The 23,872-nt window shown below is 40.4% G+C and overlaps 1 protein-coding gene across 41 annotated transcripts in view; it reads left to right on the top strand.

Moving 5' to 3' along the window:
* Nucleotides 1–23,872, top strand: part of CADPS (calcium dependent secretion activator) — a 553,237-nt gene that overhangs the window by 326,672 nt on the left and 202,693 nt on the right. For all 41 annotated transcript variants that reach the window (XM_040359139.1, XM_040359135.1, XM_040359125.1 and 38 more), the window contains 2 exons: nucleotides 12,558–12,694; nucleotides 20,447–20,634. In XM_040359139.1, coding sequence (XP_040215073.1) covers nucleotides 12,558–12,694; nucleotides 20,447–20,634 — 325 coding nt within the window. The remainder of the gene's footprint in view (nucleotides 1–12,557; nucleotides 12,695–20,446; nucleotides 20,635–23,872) is intronic.

The raw sequence follows: 23,872 nt of genomic DNA, 5'->3' as shown, positions 1-23,872 counted from the left end.
CTCACATACAAGTTGCCTCCTCTCTGCCCCTACTCCCATCCTCTTCATAAAAAGTGCACTTTTTTACCTTGTTTTGTGAAAAAAAAACCTAGGGCCTGTCCTCCATGCACAGCACTTGCCTAGACAAATGACGTGCATCATGCCTACTATGCCCCCTGCCATAGTCCTTCATTGAGAAAGAGGGAGGGGTTGGGCCCAAGATTACATCATTGAGAGGCCCGGCGGCTGAACCCGTAAAAGCCGGCAGGCCTCTCGATGACATAGCATAAAAAGATGGGCGGCAAGGGAGTAAGTGGGGGCAGAATTCTGAGAGGATTCTGCAGGACACTGCTGGATCTGCTTGGTAGTTGAGTATCTGGGCTCAAACAAAATAGGGTGGAGAGGCTGGAGATTCACTTTAAGTGGTAACAAAGTTTTCTTTAACGCCTTTTGGTGTTTCAAGCAATCACGTTTGCTAATATGGCATAAAACGTGCCCTTTAGTACATTCCCCCTTAAGCATGATCTACAATTAAATTACGAAACCTGATGTGAGCCTTCCATTGATAGAATTTTGAAATAGAAAAATCAAAAATTCAGCTAAATAATATCCAACATGGCTGAATGGCAGCTTATTCTAATCAGTTAGCCACAGATATCTGTGACAGTTTGCTGGTGGCTATAGATGTGAGCATCAAATCCTTATTCAGCTGAAATGTTTTGATCAGGCAACGGTTACCTCATATCTATGAGTGCTTCTAGCGCAAATGTTTCTCATTCTCAAACATAGCTTTGGATGTTATATTTGTATGAACATTTTGTTAAAATGTATTTAAAACATAATAGTTTCAGAGTTAACATTTATTGTATAAGCAGAAACCCAGGTTTAGACCCTTAAGTATTTCTTACTAAAGGATTATTCCTTTATTGCACATTTAGTTTTTTGAACCAAAAAATATATTGTAATATTTCTAATGAAAGATATGTATTATCAGAAACTAGTAATGATGTTCTCAATAAATGAATTAAAGCATATTTAAACCCAAGAGAAAAAAATGTATATATTGCAGCCTACCAGACAGTCCCTAGTTGTGGTGGCTGAATTCATTTTTTGTGTTTTTAAGCTAAGTACATTTTCTGCAAACAAAGATCCTGCCTACTAAGCCTTTTGATTCTGCCCACTAAACTTCCGAGTTATCACTTCCCCCACCCCATGTCATTGACTTGAGAAGGGGGAAAAGCATGTGTACTCTAAATCAGAGACTCTGATCTGTACTCTAAATCAGAGCCAATGATGGCAAACATTGGCAACCCAAATGATTTGGAACTACATTTCTCATGATGCTCAACTAGTGCATGAGCATCATGGGAAATGTAGTTCCAAAACATCTGGGGTGCCAAGGTTTGCCATCACTGGTCTAGGGTGACAAAGCGGTTCCTCTATAGATACAGTGTGGTGGGTGAGTCTTGTCACCCTAGGAAAGAAAGTGTGTTACTGGCAGGAACGCAGGTGAAAATAAAAGAAAAAAGCCATGAAAAAAGGAAATTAATTCAGACACCCTATTTAAGAACTGGTAAACTGAAATATATAAGTTTTGGGGTTTAGATTTTCTTTAAATGAATTTATAGTTACTTTGAAGGAAATATTAAAAGCAAACATCACATGACCTCACCTAATATTCAGGTTGGCAAACTTATTTGGTGTCTTTGTGTGTAGATCCTTTGTTTCCCTGTTTTTATTTTATTTTCAATTCAATGTATTTGATATATTAGGCCAGTGTGTTAGATTTTTTCTTAATTGTATATTTTTTCAGCTGTTTTATATGAGAAATAAACAAGTAACTAAAAAAATAAATAATGATGCTCTTTTCTGCCCAATACTATTTCCCCCTTAAGATATTTTTATATAATTTTGAGAAAGAATGACATTCGTGTTAACAGCATGTGTAGCATTTTAATATAAACATTCTCTTACTCGTCTACTAAATTAACACTATTTTAGTCTACTAAAATATGACTAAAACTAAAAAAATTCAGATGACTAAAATATGAATTAAAGTAAAATGTAATTTTAGTCAAAAGACTGTGACTAAAACTAATTCAAATTTGACTCCAAAACTAACACTGCAATTGACCATCACAAGACAACCCGAAGAGCTAATTTACTAGAGGATCATGGACTTATCAAAGTAAAGTGAATATTTACTTTATCTTAGTGAAGTCATGTGCAAGGGATTTTAAAGTGAAACTTTTGGTGGTCCACAAAATAAATATTGACAGGCCCCTTCCATTTATATAGTATATAATTAAAATTTAGTCTAGGGGGTCTCTAATAGAGAGTGCCACCTTAATCTATGATCCATTGTGATTTCTATCCAGTGGGCCCTGTCCCCTGAAGCCGCTCCCTTTCTCAGGTCATGTTGCTGCCCCATTGACAAGGGTATCTCATACAGTGCAGGAGCCACCGGTAGAGGGGAAGATCGGAGCACCAACTGCCAAAAGACCAAGGAATAAGATACATATTTTTCTGTAATTTTCTGTAATGTATTTGTCTAGGGGGAAGTAATTCCCCCTAGACAAAATTAGCAGTATATCCTGTAGCTTGGGATATGGATGTGTTTGACTTAAGGAAACGGTTTTACTTGCACACATTGGAATGATCTAGTTGGGCAGTAATTCACCTTAATACACTAAAGCCAGCCATGGAAGGTTCAAATCAGGGCCACTTCAGCAGGGACCGGCTGAGATTTTAACCATGTATGGACTGGCTAAATGTACTCAAGTGGAAACATCCAGCTTGTCAGATTTTACATTATAGCCGCTAGCAGTAAGTACTGTGTTCACTCAGCGGGGACCGCTCCCCCCTCCCCTGCCCCACCTAGAGAACACAGTGGAAGGGATTCCCCCATTTTACACTGACTGTGTTGATGGGGGAACCGTGACCGTGGTTGCAGGAAAGAAAATCGCTCCATCTATGGCCGGCTTGAGTGAATAATCACCTTATAAAGTAAACATTTACTTTGCAAAGTAAACAATCTCTACTCCTATAAAAAAAATAACCTTAAGGCTTCATTTCCATGGATGTTTTAAAAAACGGGCTGTAAAGCTAGTACAGACGCCAGAAAAAAGCTGTGTTTTAAACGCAATTTTTTCCGCGTTTTGCATTGAATTCCAGGCACGTTTTGCCACGCTAGTTTTCAACCGCGTTTTTCTGTTTCTATTCAAAATCAATGGTTCCCTATGGGAGCCCATTGATTTGAATAGAGGTCGCACCAGAAGTCGGATCAAGATGATCCTACTTGCGGGGCGACTGGTGTGCAGAGAATCTTGAAGGAGAGCACCGCGCAAATTAAAAAAATATTGCGTGAGGTTTCCCCCCAGGATGATACCCTTCAGTCTGGTATGGATTTTTAAGGGGAACACCTACGCCGAAAAAATGGTGCGGGGTTCCCCCAAAATCCATACCAGACCCTTATCCGAGCATGCTGCCCGGCCGTTCAGGAATGGGGGTGGGGACGAGTGAGCGCCCCCCCTCCTGAGCCGTACCAGGCCACATGCCCTCAACATGGGGGGGTGGGTGCTTGCACTGCATCCCCCACCCCAAAGCACCTTGTCCCCATGTTGATGGGGACAAGGGTCTCTTCCCGACAACCCTGGCCGTTGGTTGTCGGGGTCTGCGGGCGGGGGGCTTATCAGAATCTGGGAACCCCTTTAATAAGGGGGCCCCCAGATCCCGGCCCCCCCACCCTACGTGAATGAGTATGGGGTACATCGTACCCCTACCCATTCACCGGGAGGAAAAGTGTCAATAAAATAAAAACACAACATAGGTTTTTAAAATAATTTATTAGCCAGCTCCGGGGGTCTTCTGCCTTCGGGGATCTTATCCGCTCTCCCCGGTTCTTCTCCCGCTCTCCGGTGCCTTCTTCGAGGCTGGCCGCTGCGATCTTCTTGCAGCTCTTTTACTAGCAGCTGCCAGCCCGCTCCGGTCTTCCTCGTCGCCTTCTGCCTTCTGCCTTTTTCTTCCGATGTTGCCACAACGCTCCCTCCCGCTGTAATGCCAGGTGTGCGGTGCGCGATGATTTATATAGGCCTCTTATGACGTCACAGCCCCAGCATGCTCTGGGTGGTGTCGTCACGGCCAGCCCCGAAGAAGGCACTGGAGAGCAGGAGAAGAACCGGGGAGAGTGAAGAAGACCCCTGATTTAAATGTTTTTCTACCACTGAGATGCCATCTCAAAGCACAAAGTGTATGTGCTGGTCTCCCTGTAGCTGGAAGGCTGTGACTGTGTAGGTCCCTCACTGGGCTAATACCATGTCATTTGTCCTTGAGCATTGTGTCTATGCTTTAAAAAGGGTGTCAAAAATGATGAGGACCGGATAGGTATCAGGTTCTTCTGCATTCACAGTGACCTAGGAAAGGATGTAGGCCTTGAGGTAATTTATGTTTAGGTAATCACCCCTCCCCTACTCAATTAACTGCAACCCACGCCCCAGTGAAATGTAAAAAGTTATTTTTTTTTACGCCAGATCTACCCAATGTGAATATTTTTTCTAGAATAAACTGTTTGTGGTTTTCCACAAAATTCCACTAATCAATGTATTAAAAAATCCAATACGATACAGTACAAATCTCATCAGTAAATTATCTTGAGAATTTGTTTGTGGAGCAAAACCTCTTGATGTCTTTAGTTAATGGTATTTCGAATTTTTCTTATTTACAATTATTAATGATAACTGGATCCAAAATGAGTCCTGCGCCTCTCCGGCTAGTGTTTAGTATGAGAGATCCTAATATTTTCGGTCATCCCTTAAAACAACTGCACCCCCACCCAATGCTGAAGAGCATATAGTCTTGTACTTGTTTGGCGTTGGGGCCATGATTAGAACCCTTGAGCTATATATATGCTTACCAGCTTTGTGTACATTGATTGGTGTAGCACCTCTAGCTGGGGGGGCGGTTACCATTTTGTATTTTCTTGAAAACAGAAAATATTTTTGGTTTTAAATATATTTTTTAAAGAAATAAACCAACCACCATTTTTTTCTCAAAATTCTTATTTTTTAATTCTTCTCATTAAAAGTTTTGGTAAGATTTTGCTTTTGCACAGTTGCAAACTAAGACTTGAATTTTTTTGTAAACTCACAGTTCACTAAAACACTTTTTACTGAGCCTTTTTTAAATTGTAAAATTGCAGTGGCTGTATCTTCATTTAATCTTATGCAAAGGTTTTGATTTTGGCTTATTTTAATGAGTATTATGGATTTTTAGTAAGGCATTGTTGCTGATATATGCACTTGTTTTATGTGAGCACTGCATTTTAAATTCAAATATATTAAAAGATTAGGTACTCAAGCTATACAATTCTAACAGCAGGCACAGTGGGGGATTGAGGGTTTCTCAGTGGTGAATAGGAGTCTTTTTTATGTCTGTTCACAAAGTTAACCAGGAATTTTCAATAGTATAGCTTCCCTTTATTTCAGTGTTCTCTCTTCATGCTTCATTGCATTCACCAATAAAGTCTACTAAATAAATAAATATAAGTTTATGTTTACGGGATAGCAATAACTTTTTTTAAACCACAGAAATTATTTGTAATTTTTCATGAATATTATGTACCGTAATAGACCTATTTTCCTCCTTAGTCATATAAGCTAACGAGGTCAGCAAAGACATTTGAGTTATTTCAAACACATGGGGCTGATCTACTAAAACGGGAGGTACAAAATATGGTGCAGCTCTGCATAGAAACCAATCAGCTTCCAGGTTATATTATCAAAGTGTAATTGAACAAGCTGAAGTTCAGAAGCTGATTGGTTACCATGCACAGCCGCACCAGATTGTGCAATCTCCAGTTTTAGTAAATCAACCCCTTGAATTCCAGTTTTATTACAACATCTTAGCTAGTTAATAGGTGATCTTCATTTGTATTCTGTTTTAAAAGTGTATGCAGTCATTATTTTTTTTTATGGATGAAGTACAGAATGTTGAAACCCTATCATGCTCTTTTGTGATGTCTGTGTCATTCTGGGGCAACTTTTCTTTACACCCTGTCTTAGAAACGCAAAAGGGAAGTGAGAGGAAATCCCCCTAAAGTAAGTTGAATTCACATCTTATGCCGCGTACACACGATCGGTTTGCCCGTCGGAAAAACCTTGGATGGTTTTTCCGACGGAATTGCCCTCAAGCTTGTCTTGCATACACAGTCACACCAAATTCCGCCCGTCAAGAATGCAGTGACTTACAACACGTACGACGAACCGAGATCAATGAAGTTCAATAGGCAGTTGGGTTCTTCTGCTTGATTCTGAGCATGCGTGTTTTTTTGCGCATCGGAAATCCTTACAGACAAACAGTTTTTCCGATAGGAATTTTTTCTATCTGGAAAATAGAGAACCAGCTCTCAAACTTTTGCTGGCGAAAATTCCGACAGAAAAAGTCGGATGAAGCATACACACGGTCGGAGTTCCCGTCCAAAAGCTCACATCTTACTTTTTCTGACCTGAAAACCGATCGTATATGCGGCATAAGATAGTTGACAACAGAACATTGGTTCCCACTGAAAGATTTCCCCCTACCTCATGCACTCATGACAATTCTAAAATGTAGGATTTCCACTTCCTTTCTGTCTCAGTGTTGTGGATCGCCATGACACTAAAGCTGGACACACACTTTACAACTTTTGTTGTTTGATTTCCTTTAGATTTACCTTCAACTATGTAGTACAAGGGCCTGCCTGATTTCATACAAATTGAAAGTGTTTAGGTTTGACCCCATATTATATGGTTCTAAAGGAAAAAGGAAAAGAAAAGAAAAATGCAGTGTGTATCCAGCTTTAGAAAGGTGAATTTGCACAGTGGGGGACACAGATAGCAATACAACTTGACAAAGACTCTAAACCTTCCCAACGCTATCCAAAACTTTTTTTACGTTTACGTTTTTTTATAAGGATATATTTTGTATTACAATGTCCTAGAGCAAGAGTCTCCAAACTTTCTAAATAAAGAGCCAGTTTCCTGTCCTTTAAACTTTAAGGGGGCCGGAGTGGCCAGTGGAAGCAGAAAATGCTCCAGCGTCAGTGGGAGTAAAAACAATTATATAGTGCCTGTAGTCAATAGAAGGAGGAATAGTGCCCCATGATTGATATTAGTGGGAGGAATAGTGCCCCAATGCTGGTGTCGGTGGGAGGAATAGTATCCCATTACTGGTGTCAGTGGGAGGAATAGTGCCCCATCACTGGTGTCAGTGGGAGGAAAAAATGCCATATTGTTGGTGCCAGTGAGAGGAATGGTTCTCCTCTGTTGGTGTCAGTAAGAGGAATGGTTCCCCACTGTTGGTGTCAGTAGAAGCACTGGTTCCCCACCATTGGTGTCAGTGGAAGGAATGGTTCCCCCTTATTGGTGTCAGTGGGAGGAATGGTGCCCCGAGGGCCAGATAAATGCAAGTAAAGGGCCGCATTCGGCCCACAGGGCATAGTTTGGAGACCGCTAGAGGATGCAAGTAGTGCACAGGTGCTTAATCACTGATCTTAAATAAATAAACCTTTTTTTGGTGAATCATCAATAAAATAAATGTTTACAAAATTGGTAAAAAATAACAACAGCTTCAATAAATCTAAATTTACATGCACTTTGTTTTAATGGCATTGTTTCACTTTTACAAAACCAGCATCTTTATATTATTTGTAAATGTGTATCTAAAGCCAAAACTGTTTTTTACCAGTTGTTGACAGCCACTTTATTGACATTTCCAAATCGCATGAAAAGTCACACCCCATTGCCAGCAATGGAACCGTTCATATCGCCGCGACTCGTGTCACAGGGATTATGAGAAAGGTTCCTGCACTACTAAGTTTTACTGATTTCATTGCAACTTGCATAGACTTTTGTTAAAAGAAATTGGCTGTGCAAATTGCACTGATGTGCGGATTTGAAATCTTGCTGAAGCAGAGCAATTTCAAAGCCACGCTGGTGTGAAAGGGGTCTTGTTCTCTTTGTTCCTCCTGGTAACTGCTGTCACCTGGAATGAAATTGAAGAACAGTCCAACATTTTTAGTGGTCACCAGAACAGAATAAAGAGGTCATGCAAAGTATCCTTTAAAGGGGAAATCTTCCTAATGGGAACACTTGTTCCAGTGACATCTGTGTAAGATAACATTTGGGAATGTTGCTCAGTTGGGTAAGATTTCTTCTAATTTTCTGTTCTGTCTTTATAACAGAAAGTGGGGGAAAATCTTCCCAATGGGACACAAAGGACAAGAGGAACCTGACAGGGTTTTTAACTTTCCATACTTTATCCAAGAAAAAATATTTTTTTGATATATTTACAAGGCATAAAAAAGCAGTGAATGTGACATTCATCAAACATTCAGTGCAGTTAAATAATTGTAATTTAAAGCAGGAAGATTTACCTGCAGTGAATGTTTGGTGAATGTCCCATTTAAATATTCTTTTTAGTGTTTTTTATTGTTAGGCAGATAGTTGAACAACAACATTCTTAATTTAATACAAATGTTAATGTAATTGTAACATTAGTTTAAAAGGAGCAACATTTAAAATGCACTTAATATATATAAGCAAAATTATTGCTTAATATGCATTTGTATACATCAAAAAAAATAATCAGGAATACACTTTTAAATGGGTACTCCTTGAATTATTTTCAGAATTGGCTCAACTATTTAGCCAAAAAAACTTGACCCATTTTTTAAATTTCTGATCATAGATGTGTATCTTTCATAAGAAAGCAAGCATATTATTTTTGGAACCAGTGTATACTGAATATTTGTGTTGCTTATGTTACATTTAAATTTATTGTAGAACAAAATGGAAAACACATTTCTAACAAGGTTATCATTCTAAGACGACCAGGCTATGATTGATGACAAATAATAGAAGATTTCCAATTAGGCAGTAAACATCAGTGATATCAAGGGTTATTGAGAACGGTGTGATTAGAATGAATTAATCATGAAATCGTTTATATCATGTCATCATAGTGCAGGGCTTTTTTTTAGTGGATAGCGTTGAAGGGTTAGAACAGGGTTTTTTTTTGCTGCATGTGTCCTTGTTGGGGAGATTCACCCTCTTCATTTGTCCTGATTAAGATTGTCACTGGGATTGAAAGTGGGCGAAAATTTTACAGTTTGACTTATGACTGGAACAGGAACAGACTGGAAATCTTCACTGAGGACCCTTGTTCCAGTGCCAGCTGGCCAAGAGAGGACTTCCCCTTCTTTGAAGAGATCTTTTTTCATTTCCTGTTGTGCCTTCAAAGATGAATTGAAGAAAAAAAACTTGACAGGAGCATTAATCATATCTGAAGCCCCATACACACTATCAGTTTTCCTGCAGGTTTTCTCTTCAGGTTTACCAAAACCATGTAGTGCAAGGGCCTACCTGATTGCATACAAATTGAAACTCTTAGGCCCCGTACACACGGCCGAGGAACTCGACGTGCCAAACACATCGATTTCCTCGGCCAGTTCAGTCCTGGAGCCGCCGAGGACCTCGGCGGGCCGAGTTCTCCCATAGAACAACGAGGAAATAGAGAACATGTTCTCTATTTCCTCGCCGAGGTCCTCGTCGGCTTCCTCGGCCGAAAGTGTACACACGGCCGGGTTTCTCGGCAGAATTCAGCCAGAAACTCGGTCGGAAGCTGAATTCTGCCGAGGAAACTGGTCGTGTGTACGGGGCCTCAAGGTTTGTCCTCATATTAGATGGTTTTGGTAAACCTGAAGAGAAAAACCTGCAGGAAAACTGATAAGCCCCATACACACTATCAGTTTTCCTGCAGGTTTTTCTCTTCAGGTTTACCAAAACCATGTAGTGCAAGGGCCTACCTGATTGCATACAAATTGAAACTCTTAAGGTTTGTCCTCATATTAGATGGTTTTGGTAAACCTGAAGAGAAAAACCTGCAGGAAAACTGATAAGCCCCATACACACTATCAGTTTTCCTGCAGGTTTTTCTCTTCAGGTTTACCAAAACCATGTAGTGCAAGGGCCTGCCTGATTGCATATAAATTGAAACTCTTGAGGTTGGACCTCATATTAGATGGTTTTGGTAAACCTGAAGAGAAAACCTGCAGGAAAACTGATAGTGTGTATGGGGCTATAGTGTGTATGGGACTTTAAACAAAAAAAAGTGTTGGCTTTAGATATACTTTATTTGAAAATCTTTATTAGGCTGGGTTCACACTACGGTTTTCCCGTCCGTCAGCCGCATACGATTTATATGAAAAAACGTATGCGGCTGAAACGGACGGGAACGTATGGCACCGCACATATGTGCGTTTTCCATTAACATTAATGTTAAAGGAAAACGTATGCGGTTGCCATACTGTTTTAAAAACGACCGCAAAACCGTGGTTGAACACGGTTTTGCGTACGTTTAAAAAACGTTTTGCCAGCAAATCGTACGCACCCGGATGCATCCGAGTGCATACGATTTGAAATGCATTCTCTATCTCTACGTTTTCCCGTCCGTGCCCGTACATTTTCAATACTGAAATCGTATGCGGCTGACGGACGGGAAAACCGTAGTGTGAACCCAGCCTTACAAAGGGTCTTTGGTGGAAGTGTTTGGTGTGTCCTCGATTGAATACGGCACCTCCTCCCGGACAGTAATTGCAAAGTAGGGAAAGTTTGAGGGGATTATATCGGTGCCAAGCAAAATACAGAACAATATAGAGACAATATTAAAAGAAGACAATAATTTATTAATTGCAATCAATCAAGATAGATAACAAAACATGATAAGGAATAAACATTAAAGGGTCACTAAAGGAAATATTTTTTTTAGCTAAATAGCTTCCTTTACCTTACTGCAGTCCTGGTTTCATGTCCTCATTGTTCGTTTTTGCTCTGATGTTGCTGTAATTCTGCTCTGTTCTGGACACTTCCTGGTTGTCTGTTTCCTGATCAACACAGTACTGGGAGATTCTAGTTTCGTTTTCCAAACCAATACTGCTCTATGGGTCTGTCCAGCACAAAGGCATCAAATAACATGCAAAAACTAAGCTAGATACGAAACTGAAACTAGGAGGTACATTATATAATTGATTTTTATCTATTTTTAATCGTTTTTAAAAGGAATCAGTTAACTATTATGTCTCTATACCCTGTAAACAGTCATTTCAGCTAAAAAAATTTTTTCCTTTAGTGACCCTTTAAAGGATGAATGTAGCACAATTTCCCGACATGTTTCGCCAAATCTTTGGCTTCTTCAGAGCAGTGTGATTCATACAATATAATAATGCATTCTATAGAGAGAAAGAAATATAAATTTAATAAACTTAATCATGTTAATCAAAGAACAGCTGGAGAACAAAGGGTGACCAAAATAATCTAAACCAAAGTCTTTGCAGACTATTTTCACCACTAGGGATGGGCTCAGGTGTGTTTCGATCCTAGTACGAACCCACCTGAGCAATCCCGCCAGGAAGCCGTCACTGCCCATTGCCAATCATAGGAAGTAAGGCATTTCCCGACCTGTATCGGCACATACACGCGCCCTGACTAGGCTGCTCATGATTGGCGATGTGCAGTGATGGCTTCCTGGTGGGATTGCTCAGGTTGGTTGGAAGGAGGATCTGAACACACCCAAATCCATTCCTATTCATTAGTAGTTTGCACACTTCTGAAAATTATTAGAATTTATGCACAAAGGTATGTTTTCAAAATTACTTTCTCCCTATTTTTAATGCTATTATGTGGGGACTATTACTGTCTTGTTTCCATTTGAAATGGAAATGGCAGAGAGGGAATGATAGTCCAGCAGTTAAGATGGAAGCTGCAGTCTCCAACCAGAATATATCTTTGCTGTTGTTTTAATGACAAAGTAACAGATTGGTAAATCTTTCACCATCCTGGCATATGTTCAGCACTGAACATCACATTTGTGATCCACTTAAAGCCATTGTAAAGCCCACATTTTTTTGATTTTGGATAAAGTTTGGGTGGGGGCAGGGGTTCAAATATTGTGAGTTTTTTTCCTCCTGTCTGTGAGCCTATTGTGTAAATGATGTCTCCCCCTCTTTCTGTCCGTGTGACACCCATAGAAGAAATTAAGGGAGCGGTTGTTAATGAGACAGAAAAGCTTAAGCAGCAAGTACTAACCCTTTGATGCATCCAAAAATGTGTTTCTTGTTTGTCTGTCTTCCTGTTCCCAACAGGAAATTAAGATAAATCTCTCCAACAGGTACACAGAAAGCAATAAAAACCTGACATAGGCTCCAATCCTTTGCTCTAACTAAAACAAATAAAAATGTTTTAATATAACTTACTTAAAAAGAGTATATAGTTCTGTGCTCTACTGTAAATTAAAAAGGAATAATAATTACCATATTTACCTAAAAAGTTCATAAATAAATAATAACGTGTTTCCTTATATGATGCTAATGATTTCATGTTAGATAATCTAGTTAAAAGAGCTAGAGACACATGTTTTTGTACTTTATACGTAGATATATTTGTATTTTTTTTTTATCAGGTCTCATTGGATTAAAAAAAAACAAGAGAGAGAAATTGTTTCTGTTTTTCTAAACTTTATTTTTTTCCACACATGGAAACAAACAGATGCTGACAGAGCCCAAAAACATGGCATGGATGAATTTATCTCCTCAAACCCGTGCAACTTTGACCACGCCACCCTGTTTGAGATGCTTCAGCGACTTACACTGGACCACAGACTTAGTGACTCATATTCCTGCTTGGTAAGCTGTCGCTTGAGTATTTTGTAGCAATGTATGTTTTTTGTAAATATAATTGAAATACATTTTGTTATGCTTAGTAAATAAGGTTCAGTTTTTTTCTTTGCCTGTGAAGGTCACTTAACTCCCACCCCCAACCAACAGCATATACTTGTTTCTTCTCCTTCCACTATTTGGCCACCAGGTGAAATACCTAACATTCTGGGTATAGGTGAGCATGTCACTTGCTCAGCTTCTCCCACGTGATTCCTCCTGATTTACCCAGCTCTGTCATATGGCACTGTGGAAGAAGCCCTGAGTTCTGTGTGAGCTTCATCAAATCAGTCTGTGGCTTTCTGAACATTCAGCACTCAGAAATGAACAGTCTCTGCTCCTTGAGTAAATTAATCCTATTGTTTCTGCCTTTTTGAACAGTCAAAATTGGGACCATTTCACAGGCCAGACTCATCTTAAAGCATTCATAGTTAAAGCATATACCATTGGCAATAAGTTATGGCGCGTACACACGATCATTTTTCGGCATGAAAAAAAACGTTTTTCAAAAACGTCATTTGAAATGATCGTGTGTGGGCTTCACATCATTTTTCAGGTTCTGAAAAACGACAAAAAAAATTCGAACATGCTGCATTTTTTAACATCGTTTTAAACGATTTTGTTTTTCGGGTTGTAAAAAAATGATTGTGTGTGGGCTAAAATGACGTAAAAAAACCTGCGCATGCTCAGAAGCAAGTTATGAGACAGGTGCGCTCGTTCTGGTAAAACTACCGTTCATAATGGAGTAAGCACATTCATCACGCTGTAACAGACAGAAAAGCGCGAAACGTCTTTTACTAACACGGAATCAGCTAAAGCAGCCCAAAGGCGAATGGAACTTTCCCTTTATAGTGCCGTTGTACGTGTTGTACGTCACCGCGCTTTGCTAGATCATTTTTTTAAAATGATGGTGTGTAGGCAACGTCGTTTTAATGATGAAGTTGGGAAAACGTTGTTTTTTGGATATGCTGAAAAACAACGTTTTTATTTCATGCTGAAAAATGATTGTGTGTACGCGGCATAAGACCTGGTTTTGTCTGGATACATACTTCCTATGACATTTTGGTAAAAATTCTAGAACCTAACCCCCATACTGAGGATTATGAGCCCCTCTGACTGTGTGTTTTAGTGTTTATATAGCATCAATACATTCCGTAGTACTTAGTATTAAGCCTTGTACACACGACCGGCAGTTTCTCGGCAAAAACCAGCAAGAAACTTGCTGGGAGATATTTTTTTGCCGAGGAAACCGGTCGTGTGTACATTTTCATCGAGGAAACTGTCAAGAAACTCGACGAGCCAAAAAGAGAGCAAGTTCTCTATTTCCTCGACGGGAATGGAGAAACTTGCCTTGTCGAGTTCCTCGACAGCCTGACAAGGAACTCGACGAGGAAAACGATGTGTTTCGCCCGTCGAGTTCCTCGGTCGTGTGTACGAGGCTTTAGTATTAGCCACTTAGTATTAGTATTTACCCATTGATATGCCAGTATGTTTTAAGATTAGGGGAGTAAAATTGGACAGATTTTACTTCTTTGTGAATGACTGAGCTGCCTATACTGTAGGATGGATGGGGTTTATACCAGCTAGGACTTCCCATAGGGAGTGTTGAGTTCTATTTCTGTCTAGTGTCCCACTCCTTAAGGTGGCACTATAAACCCTATGGTCAAGATTAAGAAGAGCGGTGTCTGTCAATGAACTCAAAAGTAACAAAAGTCCAGTTTTCTTTTCGATAGAGCAGGCGAGGGTTAGTGTGTCTATAAGGTTTGTATTACTGTCTGCCATATTGGGGAGCTCTGCAACCAGGACATAGGCAAAAACACATTTTTAGTGCACTGCAGAAGGGATTTCACATTTGATAATGAATTACTGTCTGTTGATATGATGACCGTATCCCACATTTCTGAGAATGAGAATAAGAATCATTTTAGTATAACTTAGGTGTATCTAAACTCAAAACAAAATGTGATATATTGCTGCTTAACAGTCCTTAGGTATGATGGATCCATTTTTTTTTTTTTTCAGTCTAAGTAAATTTTTTTGCAAGTTCAGAAGAATATGCATCGATTATGATTATTATGCAGGATTCATAAATCACCAACAGTTTGCTCATTTTACAAAATGAAGGCACACAGTACAGTTACAATGCAATCCAGGAATGAGACAGCCTGATTTGGTTAGTTTTTAGGTTGAGGCAGTATAGGCTTCTCTAAAGAGATGGCTTTTCATGGATCGCCTAAAGGTGGATAGACTAGGAGACAGTCAGACAGATTGGGGTAAGGAGTTCCAGAGGACGGGACAGGCTTTGAAGAAGTTCTTATGGAGAGCATGGCATGTGGTTATGAGGGAGCTAGAGAGCTTGGGAAGAACAAAGATAACAAATGTGGTTGGTATTTTGTGACAAGGTTAGTGATGTAGCTGGGGGCATATTTGGGGATGGCTTTGTAGGTTGTTGATTCTGATAGAAATTCAAAACCTTGTAACTTTGTTTGCCCACTGACAAAGAAATGATCAGTCTATAATTTTAATAGTAGGTTTATTTTAACAGTGAGAGACAGAATAACAACAACAAAATCCAGAAAAACGCATGTCAAATAAGTTATGTTAATTAGCATTTTAATGAGTGGTATTTGATCCCTTCGCAAAACATGACTTAGTGCTTGGTGGCAAAACCCTTGTTGGCAATCACAGAGGTCAGATGTTTCTTGTAGTTGGCCACCAAGTTTGCACACATCTCAGGAGGGATTTCGTCCCACTCCTCTTTGCAGATCCTCTCCAAAGCATTAAGGTTTCGAGGCTGAATTTTTGGTCACTCGAACCTTTAGCTCCCTTCCCATATTTTCTATGGGATTAAGGTCTGGAGAATGGCTAGACCTGTCATGTTGGAATACCCATCCACGACCCATTTTCAATGACTTGGCAGTGGGAAGGAGGTTATCACCCAAGATTTGATGGTACATGGCCCCATCCCTCATCCTTTGATGCAGTGAAGTTGTCCTGTGCCCTTAGCAGAAAAAAACCCCAAAGCATGATGTTTCCACCTCCGTGTTTAATGGTGGGGATGGTGTTCTTAAGGTCAAATGCAGCATTCTTCCTCCTCCAAACACGGTGAGTTGAGTTGATGCCAAAGAGCTTGATTTTGGTCTCATCTGACCACAACACTTACACCCACTTCTCCTCTAAATCATTCAATTGTTTTCTTGGTGACTATGGTCCCCACTGTCTAGAGAACATTGACAAGATTCTCCCCTGTAGTTCTGGGATGATTCCTCACTGTTCTCACGATCATTGAAACTCCACAAGGTGAGATCTTGTATGGAGCCCCTGGCCGAGGGAGATTGACAGTTATTTTGTGTTTCTTCCTGTTGTCACCCTCTCACCAAGCTGCTTGCCGATGGTCTTGTAGCCCATTCCAGCCTTGTGTAGGTCTACAATCTTGTCTCTAACATCCTTGGACAGCTAATTGGTCTTGGCCATGGTGGAGATATTGGAATCTGATTGATTGCTTCTGTGGACAGGTGTCTTTTATATAGGTAACAAGCTGAGATTAGGAGCACTCCCTTTAAAAGAGTGCTCCTAATCTCAGCTCGTTAGCAGTATAGAAGACACACGGGAGCCAGAAATCTTGCTGATTGATAGGGGATCAAATACTTATTTCACTCATGAAAATGCAAATCAATTTATAACTTTTTTATTATGCGTTTTCCTGGATATTTTTGTTGTTGTTCTGTCTTGCCGTTAAAATAAACCTACCATTAAAATTATAGACTGATCATTTCTTTGTCAGTGGGAAAACATACAAAATCAGCAGGGGATCAACTACTTTTTACCCTCACTGTATGTAATGGAGTTGAGGAGAGGGGTAGGTGTTTCTACTCTAAATTAGGAGAGCAACATAGGGTGATAACACCCTCAAGAGAGTAAGCCTTGGCCACTCGAGACAAAAAGACTAAAATATGAAACTAATGAAGTCACCACATCTAAGGACTTGTAAGCTGAAACTTAATAAAGATTTGGTTTAGGGTTTAGTTACACTTTAAACGAGAGCAATCAAAAATGCTCCTCCATAAAACATTTCACTGTACAGAATTCCTTATTTTTACAAATACACTCGGTGGTCATTTCTTTAAGCTTTCCCGTAAAAACAGTTTTAATTCCCAAGATGCCAGTCTGTTTACCAAGGTCCTGACCTGTTATTGAATAATTAAATACAAACCTACATTTTACTATGAAGGATTTGGAAAAATACTAAATCCTTCTTAAGGGGATTTGTCCACACAATAACTAGAGATTATAGTGAGAGCTCAATGTTGGGTGGGTATGTAAGCATGGCTATTATTCAAGACACCTTTTTAACTCTACCCTTTAATTTGCCTCTGGTGGTATATACTTTGCGTACTGACCATTTGTAATCAATACTAAGAGCAATAGCTATCAATTATGGATAGGTTAAACGTAAGTTAAGACCATAACTGCAGTTTGTAATGGAAATCTATAATGATATAATTAAATCAAGCTCTGTTGCAGAGTGCCAATGTCCAGAATTCCCATAGCAGCCATCTGTCAAGTCATATACTGACAGGCAAATCAAGTGAAAGCAAAATGTTAGTAAAAAGTTCTGTTTTTCCTTTGTTGTTTTTTTAGTTTCCGTTATTTAGTTTCCACTTATTCAAAGTTATTGCAACTTATTTACGAAGCTCAATTTACATTCACTTTAATGAACATTAACGTTTATGTGTGTCACGTATTGATCGCATAACAACCACATTGTATTCTCACAGTGGGCACTTTTTTATGATAGGTTCTTAACCACTGAAGAATAACAATCCTTTCTCCTTTAAAGGAACCACTTTTTTTTTTCATTTTTAAGTTGTGGCACTTACATCCAAACTTTTCATTTTATTGCTCATCCCAACATATTGGGACTTTGTTTATGTTTTTCAGTATTTTCAATCATATGTGCAAGAATTTTTATTTATTTTTTCCTTGCACAAGATCACGTATTGAAAGTGAACACAGAGGGCCAGATTCAGAAAGGAGATACGGTGGCGTATCTCCAGATACGCCGCCGTAATTTCAAATGTGGGCCGTCGCATCTTTACGCCGATTCACAAAGCTAGATACGCCTGAAAACATGGCGTTCCCATTAAAAAATATGGAAATGAGTAAGATACGCCGATTCACGAACGTAGTTGCGCCCGGCGTATCAATATACGTCGTTTACGTTAGGCGTCTGACCGACGTAAAGTTACCCCTGCTATATGAGGCGCAGCCAATGTTAAGTATGGACGTCGGAACAGCGTAGAATTTTACACGTTTTACGTAAGTTGTCCGTGAATGGGGCGGGGCGTAGGTTCACGTCGACTAAGCATTGAGCGGGCGTAATTTACAGAGAAAATTCAACGTGATACTGAGCATGCGCCGTCATTTACGTGGGGTCACGAATCATTTACATACAACACGCCCACTACCAGCCTAGTTTGAATTAGGTGGGCTTACGCCGGCCCATTTACACTACGCCGCTGTAACTTAGAGCGCAAGTTCTTTCTGAATACGGGACCTGCCGCTCTAAATTACAGCGGCGTAGTGTATCTGAGATACGCTACGCTCGCCTAAAGATAGGCTATTCTTTCTGAATCTGGCCCAGAGTATTTAGTAAGGTTAATGAACAATAACTTTGATAAGTAAATGGTTTCTTCTTCTATAGGAAATCCACCCCATTAGTTCTGATTTAGTAAAGCATACCTGAGCCAATGCATTGATGATGCAGACAACCAAATGCTATCATCACAGTGGGCCTTTTTTTCAAAGGTTCTTAGCCACTAAAGATAACAATATTTTCTCCATTTTAAGACCAAAATGTTTGTTTGTTTATTTCATTTTCAAGAAGGGGCCATTGAATTTAATCTTTTTATCTTGTTTATAATGCTTATCTCAACATATTGTAACTGTTTTTCTAGTGGTTTTCATTTGCTAGAAGATTTATCATTACGCCAGATGTTTACCCTAAAATATAATCCTCAAAGTGTTTAGAAGGCAAAGATACCACACAAACGTGCAAAGTCTAACCCAAATGCACAGTTTATCTCTGAGTTTTTAAGATGTTTTTTCTTCCATTGTAACGTTACATTGTGATTCACATGGGGCAAAACAATATATTGGCAATGCACAGATTTGCTTTAAAGTATATCTAGAGGCAAGTTTTTTTGTTTAATAGGAGGGATTAGAACACCTTTCAGGTTTTTATTGCTGTCTGTGCCCCAGTTAGGGAGATTTTCCCTCTTTATTTTGTCCTGTCAACCGTTATCAAAAGTGAAAATGAAAGAACATAACAGTTTTTCACCAGAGTGGAAAATAAGGGAAAATGTTCCAATGGGGACACTAGTTTGGGTGACCCTACTGAGAACCAGGGATTCCCTCAATTTGAAGAGATTTCCTCTCACTTCCTGTGTTTGCTGTAAAACAGGAAGTGAAGGGAAATCTCCCTAATGAGACACCGGTGGCAAAACAAACTTGACGTGAGTTTTAACTGAAATGGCAAAAATGTTTTGCCTTTCATTCTACTTTAAAGTGGTTGTAAAGTCATAAGGTTATTTTTTTATCCTAATGCATTCTATGCATTAGGATAAAAAGCCTTCTGTGTGCAGCAGCCCCTTTCGCCCTCCCTAATATTTACCGTAGCCTCATTTATGTCCCCGAGTGTCTCGGCCATTCGAGACTCTCCCTCCTGATTGGCTAAGACACAGCAGTGGCGCCATTGGCTCCCGCTGCTGGCAAAAAAATCAGTTAGCCAATCAGGAGAGAGAGGGGACAGGGCCGAACGCGGGTGACGTCGACGTGACTCCTCCCCCTCGTACGCGTTACGTCCCAAGTAGGCGGGACTTCTTCAGCGTGGGGCGGGGACGTCACCCGCGTTCGTCTGCCTCACATCTTGACCTACACGCCGGCTGTTTTTTTCGGATGCCCTGAGCTCTGAGACACGCTGTTCGCTACACACTCGGCTGAGAGTGTCAGCAAATGTGAGTGGTTTTATCTGTTCTGTTTTAATAAACTTGTTGCATACAGAGAGCACTATCCCTTCTCTTTTGTCATTTAATACTTACCGGTCCATGGATTGCTGAGCCCCTTTGCTGGTTGTGTCTGGAGAAACTCATAGCTGGTTGATTGGTTGCTGAATCCATCTGTACCTTGGAGGATTATTACATGCTATTTGACCTAGCCACAGGTCGAATAGCTGAGGTGAGAGGCCATCCTTAGTCTCTGGTGGAGGATCTTCTTTCCCTGTGGGTCACTGATCTTACTGATCACAAGAAGTTATTCTCACTACAGTCACCATTGTTTACTTTGAAGCACGTTTTGGAAATCACATTTTCACAACTGTTTTCACCGCACTCGCAAAATGAATATGAGAAAATGGCAGTGATGGACAACAACAAGAGAAGTTGTATCTTTATATACACTGGTAGGCAGTACCCATGATTGCTGGGATGTGGGGATAGCCAATAAACAATGTTCATGGCAGAGATCAATAGTACAAGGGAATTTATGTATTAAATGTGCAGTAAGAAAGGAATCAATGATTATGATTTGTTGCTGTTGGGGGTCACTGTTCAGCATTCATCTTGCTTTGTTTTTGGATGTCATTATGAAACATTTTGGTTAATTCACAAGAAATGTTTTATGTTTGCCTATCAGTAATAATTTTGTTAATCTGTCTTGTTTTAGGGTTGGTTCAGTCCTGGTCAGGTGTTTGTCCTCGATGAATACTGCGCGCGCTATGGAGTAAGAGGCTGCCATCGACACCTTTGTTATCTAAGTGATTTACTGGAGAGAGCAGAAAATGGAGCCATGGTTGACCCAACTTTACTCCATTATAGCTTCGCCTTCTGTGCATCACATGTACATGGCAATAGGTAAATTAAATATTCATTTTGTTTAGATTGATATTTTTGACAAATGTTGGCATTTTAAACTTCTTTCTTCAGGGCTACAGAAATTATTAGTCCAGTTTATTATGCTGCTTGATTATAGAAGATTTTATATATTACAACTGATCCATGTCGTCTCTAACATTGGATACATGGATGAGAATACAAAATATTTAGATTAAATACATTAACCCTTTCACTGCCAGTGCTGTTTTTTCATTTTTTTTTGCACACGTTTAAAAACAAATTTTAGGCCGAAAGATCAGTTAAAACCCCCAATATTTGCGCAACCGTTTTTATGCCCAATTTTTTGTAAAGAAATAGACAAACTTTTTGTCCAAATACAACATATTACCTCACTATTTTTGGTAAAATATAAACAAGGTTGTGCCCAGCTAATAGATACCCAACATGCCAAGCTTTAAAATTGTATGCACCCACAAAACTATGAAGTTTGGTACCCTAAATTTTCCAGAGGCAACACTTTAAAAGTACCTACAGGTCATCACTTTATAGTTAACCACAGATAATGGCCCTAAACTTGAGTTTAGGAGCTTTTGGTGTGTTTTTGCTGAAGCTCCTAAACTCAACTCCACAAAAGTCTATGGGCCAGATTCTCGTACCTGCGGCGCAGCGTAACGTAACCTGTTTATGTTACACCGCCGCAAGTTTTCAGTCTAAGTGCCCGATCCACAAAGCACTTACCTGTAAACTTGTATCATAAACACGTCCGGCGCAAGGCGGCCCAATTCAAATGGGGCGGGTACCATTTAAATTAGGCGCGCTCCCCCGCCAGACGTACTGCGCATGCTGCGTTAGCAAATTTCCCGACGTGCTTTGCGCAAAATTACGACGCGCTGTGTTGAGAATCGCGGCGTGCGTAACGTACTTACGCCGGGAAAACAAAAAAAATCAAAAGTGACGCGGGAAAGATGGGCATACTTTGACATGGTGGAGTAATTTTACACCATGTTAAAGTACCCCTAACTTTGCGACGGGAAACTAAGACTTGCGCCGACGTAACGACGGGAAAAACCTTTGTGGATCGCCGTAACTGCTAATTTGCATACCCAACGCTGGTTTACGACGCAAACTCCCCCCAGCGGCGGCCGAAGTATTGCATCCTAGGATCCGATGGTGTAATTCAATTACACCTGTCGGATCTTAGGGCTAGCTATGCGTAACTGATTCTATGAATCAGTCGCATAGTTAGAACGGCCCTAAAACAGAGATACAACGGCGTATCAGGAGATACACCGTCGTATCTCTTTTGTGAATCTGGCCCTATGTGCCCATGTACACATAGCCTTTTACCTGAGTTTAGGAGCTGCTGCAGTTAGGGGAGTTTCAACGTCCTTTAACCTCCCTCTCCTGAACGTGGAAGAATTATGTTCAAAATAGGAACGTTTTGATCGCTGGCCACAAAACGCACAAAAAATCGTGGCACGATTTTTACCACGTTTTGCATTTTCCCATGCGTACGTGTTGTACGTCACCGCGTTTGACAACACCGAGATTTTGTCTTGACAGTGTGTATGCAAGGAAAGCTTGACAAGAACCTCGTTGAGGAAAACAACAATTCTTTTACGACGAGATTCTCGGTCGTGTGTACGAGGCCTATGTCTTCCCCCAAAGAAAACTGAGAAAAACACAGTAACTCAAAAATTATACTTCATTAGTCATTCCCTGAAATGTATCAAGCGGATTACAGTTTCTTTAGAATGGCATGTTAGTATGTTTGTTTTAATACTTAAAAGAGACCCTGTCATCAGATCATTAATTTCTACAACACTCTTCTCGTAAGATTATATGAGCATTTAATGTATTTTATTCATATTTTTACCTGTAAAAGCCTTCCTTGTGTGGACTTCCAAAAACCCTGAGACTGCTGCTGCATGCTGCCATCTTGGATGTGAGGCCAACAGCCCCAGCAACAGCCCCAGCAACAGCCCTGGCCACAGCCCCAGCAAATTCAGAGGTGTCACTCAAGTGATGCTTTGTAGTATTCCGCTTGCTCCTTCTCGGGCAGATACATAGGGCCAGATTCAGGTAGAAGTGCGGCGGCGTAACGTATCGTAGATACGTTACACCGCCGCAAGTTTTCATCGCAAGTGCCTGTTTCACAGAGTACTTGCAATGAAAACCTACGCCGGCGGCCTTCGGCGTAAGCCCGCGTACTTTAAATGGGCGTGTGCCATTTAAATTAGGCGCGCTCCCGCGCCGGACCTACTGCGCATGCTCCGTTTTGAAATTCCCGCCATGCTTTGCGAGAAGTGACGTCATTTTTTCGAACGGCGACGTGCGTAGCGTACTTCCGTATTCCCAGACGTCTTATGCAAACGACGTGAATTTTTAAATTTCGACGTGGGAATGACGGCCATACTTTATACAGCACATACGTGTGCTGTGTAAAGTTAAGGCACCCAAAACGACGACTAACTTTGCGACGGGAAACTAGACTAGCGGCGACGTAGCGAACACGAAAAACCGTCATGGATCGCCGTAACTCCTAATTTGCATACCCGACGCTGGTTTACGACGCAAACTCCCTCCAGCGGAGGCCGCGGTACTGCATCCTAAGATCCGACAGTGTATAACAATTACACCTGTCGGATCTTAGGGATATCTATGCGTAACTGATTCTATACTCCGTCGTATCTCGGCTATGAATCTGGCCCATAAAGATTAGGTAGCAAGGTGGAGATAAGGGCGGTGTAGCTGGGCCAGCACACAATAATTAGACACTCCCAGAGGAGGAAAGGGCTAAAATGTCCAAGGGGGAAGGGGGCTCTGCTAGGGAATTGACTCTTCGGTTTTCAAACAAGCTCAGAAGCATTCCGTAAATCAATAAAAAATGTTGGTGACAGGGCCTCTTTAAATGCTCCGGAATGGGTTCAGAGTTGTTCTCACTGTTTATATTATAATATACTATACATACTGTACTATAACTGAAAGTTATAAGTTATAATAAAACAAACCAACAGCTCTGCTGTGTACTCCCTGCTAGCTTAACAAAAGCCCTTTAACTCCTGCAAGGGGTTAAGTAGCAGTAAAGTCACTGAGCCCTATGGCACACAACTAGAGATTTGTAAGGTTGTTGAAGCAATAACACAGTTCACATAATGTACACACGTAGACTTTCCTTGCCCTTAAGGTAAGTAAATTACTTTCTTTAATTAACAGGCACAATGAACTTCCAATGTCTGGTGCCTGGGGGCTTAGC

Source organism: Rana temporaria, chromosome 7 (assembly GCF_905171775.1).
Source record: "Rana temporaria chromosome 7, aRanTem1.1, whole genome shotgun sequence".
NCBI classification, from domain to species: Eukaryota; Metazoa; Chordata; class Amphibia; order Anura; family Ranidae; genus Rana; species Rana temporaria.
The sequence above is the reverse complement of the archived record's forward strand: the minus strand, read 5'-3'. Positions and strand labels throughout refer to the sequence as shown.